Source organism: Chrysochloris asiatica, unplaced genomic scaffold, assembly GCF_000296735.1.
Source record: "Chrysochloris asiatica unplaced genomic scaffold, ChrAsi1.0 scaffold00012, whole genome shotgun sequence".
NCBI classification, from domain to species: domain Eukaryota; kingdom Metazoa; phylum Chordata; class Mammalia; order Afrosoricida; family Chrysochloridae; genus Chrysochloris; species Chrysochloris asiatica.
In genome coordinates this window covers 11,548,204-11,551,681 of record NW_006408530.1, presented here as the reverse complement: position 1 = coordinate 11,551,681, position 3,478 = coordinate 11,548,204, and the positions used below count along the sequence as shown (strand labels likewise).

General features: G+C 42.7%; 1 protein-coding gene across 1 annotated transcript in view; it reads left to right on the top strand.

Moving 5' to 3' along the window:
• The first annotated feature begins 3,289 nt into the window (after positions 1 to 3,289).
• KIF5C (kinesin family member 5C) overlaps positions 3,290 to 3,478 on the top strand; it is a 242,778-nt gene continuing 242,589 nt past the window's right edge. Inside the window, exon 1 of the mRNA XM_006834553.1 lies at positions 3,290 to 3,305. Coding sequence (XP_006834616.1) covers positions 3,290 to 3,305 — 16 coding nt within the window. The remainder of the gene's footprint in view (positions 3,306 to 3,478) is intronic.

Sequence of the window (3,478 nt, the reverse complement as noted above, 5' to 3'; positions counted from 1 at the left end):
TTTGTCTCATATCATTGATTACAACACTCACAATGTAACATCACTTATCCCATTTTCTCCCGGTGTTTTCTGTTTTCATTTCCTAGCTCTTCTGAAATGTGTCCATGAGTAAATGCTGCCCCTTTGATCTTAAATGGTTGATTATTCTAAGGAGTGCATAGTTACCTAGTGTTATTTTTCCTCTCATAGACCTGTATATTTTTTGGCTGAAAATTGAGCCACAGAGTGAGTTTAGTTCCAGACCTGAAGGGTGACTAAGGGCCAAAATCTCAAGAGTTCTACCAGTCTTTATTTGACCAGTAAGCCTGGCTTTTTAAAAACTACTATTATTATTTATGATTTTGAGTTTTGTTTCACGTTTTTCTCCCACGCTACCCAGGACTTTCTAATGTGATTCCTTTCAGAGCCATTGGTAGTGGTAGCTGGCCACCATCTGGTTCTTCTGGTCTCAGGGTGTTGAAGACTGATGCTGCATGGTCCTGTAGTCCATTCCTCCATTGGACTAATTATTTCCATGTGCCTTTACCTTTCTACACTCTTCTTTGCTCTGGACAGGAAGAGACAAATCAATGTTTTTCAATGTTTCTTAAATAATTCCTGTGATGAACTTTTTTTTTTTAAATGACTTATTGTGAATTATGTGATAGTTTACATGGCAGAACATTAGTTTTACATTCATTCTATCGTATATTGTCTCATTGCCATGGTTACAATCCCCTCCATGCAATCCTTCCCCCGTGCCCCCCAGGTCTTCAGCACACAGTCGCTCTTCCTCTCTGGGTCCAAAGTCTCCAGCTGCTCCATAGCTCCACATCATCATCTCTGGCTCCATTTCAGGCATCACTGCTTCTCTGAGTAGGGTCCTGCTCTCTGCTCTTCTCCCTTGATGGTCCTAGGGACCTCCGCTCCCAGACCGAAAAGTCAATCACTCCCCTCCTTGCTATAAAACGTCCACTTTTACACTTCCTACCCTCACAGTCAGTCCTGATAACAATCATTTACCATTGTATCACAAGAGACCTGTCTGCATTTCATTGTATCAGCCCCACCTAGTCAGATTGAACACTACTCACTGGAGATTCTACCTTCCTCCAGGCCCTCTGGGTCTAGGTTCCCTCTTGAAAGCTTGTAAGCCCGTCACTTCTTGCCTTTATAGCCCCTCACCCCCCATTTTGGGTAGCCAATGTCCAAGTTGCCCATCCCTGTCTACTCGGTGTGTGGAAGGGGTGGGAATGATTCTCTCTGTACCTGTGACGAACTTTTAAAGGAGTTACCAATGCTAGTCCTGCTTCCAAGTTGAGCCTGAATGAAGTTAGACACATGGGCTGGAACTTGACATGCAGGTGGGTGCTAAGGATTAAATCATGCTTCTCCCAAAAGGAGTCCTGCTGTGGCACTGTAGGATAAGCACTGAACTGCTAACTACAAGGTCAATGGTTCTAATCCACCAGCCACTCCTTGGAAACCCTATGTTGTTAAGTACTGGCAAGTTGGTTTCCAAGGAGTGGCTGGTGGGTTTGAACTGTCAACCTTGTGGTTTGCAGTCAGTGCTGATCCTACAGCACCACACCAGGATCACTCTGAGTTGGAACTGACTCAACGGCATTAAACAACAACAGCAACAAAAAGATACGTGGAAGTCCTAGTCCCTACACTAGTGAATAGATCCTTGTTTGGGGAAGTGGGACTTTTCTTTGCAGATGTTATCAGTTAAATGAACAAGGTCATACTGGAGAAATTGTTGTTGTTAAGTGCCATTGGAGTAGATTATGACTCATAAAGACCCTGTATAGGTTTTCCAAGGAGTGGCTGGTGGGTTTGAACCACTGACCTTGCAGTTAGCCATCCAGTGCTGATCCTACAGCACCATACCAGGACCTACCAGAGTAGAGTAGGTACTAATTCTAATTTCTCCTAAAGGGCAATTTATAAAAGAGAAGAATTGACATGGAAACAGAGTTACACACAGTGGAAAGACAGACACCGTGTGACAATGGAGGCAGGGAAATCTATATTCAACAAACTGACTCCAAGGATTGTCAGCAGTCACCAGAAACTGAGAGAAGCAGGAAGCACTTTCCTCTCAAAGTCTCCACAGGGAATCAACATGTAGGAGACTCTGATTTGGATTTCTAGTCTATAAAATTATGAGAAAATAAATTTCTGTTCTTTCAAGACTCCCGCTTTGTGGCATTTTATATTGGCAGCCCAGCAAACAAAGGATTGTGTTGAGCCAGCTCTGCAAAGGGCAGGGGGTTTTGGCATCCTTTTATTTCCTGCATCTTGGCTCCTAATTTCATACCCGAAGGCTGTCCTTTGACTGCTCATTCACAATATCCCCTTCTGCCAGGACGTAAGAGTTTGACTTTCTCTCTTTTCCTTTCCTTCTTTAGATTCAGTGGTTCCCTGTCCTATTGATTCTTCCAGAGTACTGAAGTCCACACGGCTTAGCGCTAAAGGTACTTGGAGTCAACTGTGGAGTCAATTGATACTCATGGCAACCTCATGTGTATCAAAACAGAACTCTGCTCCATGAGGTTTTCAATGGCTGCCCTTTCAGAAGTAGGTCAGCAGGCCCTGCTTTTGAGGGGTCTCTGGGTGGACTTAAACCTCCAACCTTTTGTTAGCAGCTAAGTGTGCTGACTGTTTGCTATCCAGGGGTTCTGCACTAAAGGTACAAACTAGTAAAATTCATCTCAGTCCAGGTGTCAACTCTCCAAGAGATGAAAAGGCTTTTCTCCTTTAGAACAATTGATGCCATTTTAAAGATTTATGATTATTTTTGCTTCTTCTCCATTAAGCTGGGTTGTCTGGACATTTTGAACTGAGGCGATACCTTTTAAAAGACCTCTATATTTTCTGTTCCATGGTGATGGGTGCCTTTTGCAAAATTTAAATGAATCTTTTAATATCTTAAATTTTTTTTTTCACCTGTTCATTTGGCTTTTAAAGACCTGATATTCTTTGTATTTATAGGAACAGAACTGAGCATGGGCAATCAGAGATGATTAAATCTGTATGGTAACCTGCAGACACCAGGCTGTGAGTCAAATGACTAGCCCAGTTATTGCTGAAGACAGGAAGCTGACAAGAAAATTGAAGCATTTATCTAGATCATTCAGGCAGAAGAATTTCTGAGGCTTTTTTACCTTTAACAATCCAGATAATTGCTTTCAATTTACCCTTCTTACTGGCAGTAGAAACCTGGGCAGGCTCTCTAGGAGTAGGCTGAATATAGAAGAAACAGAGTGCTCAGATAAAAGACTTGGATATCTCAAGGGAAAGGAACATGGCTAAAACTTCACGTGCTTTGGTCAGCCGCAACCAAGTCAAAGTGAGACTACTCATATTTAGCCTGAAGGATTGTTGCTGTTGTTGTTGTTAGGAGCCGGCTAGTTGGTTCCAACTTATAGTGATCCTATGCACAACAGAGCAAGACACTGCTTGGTCCTGTACCATCCTCACAATCCTTGTTATA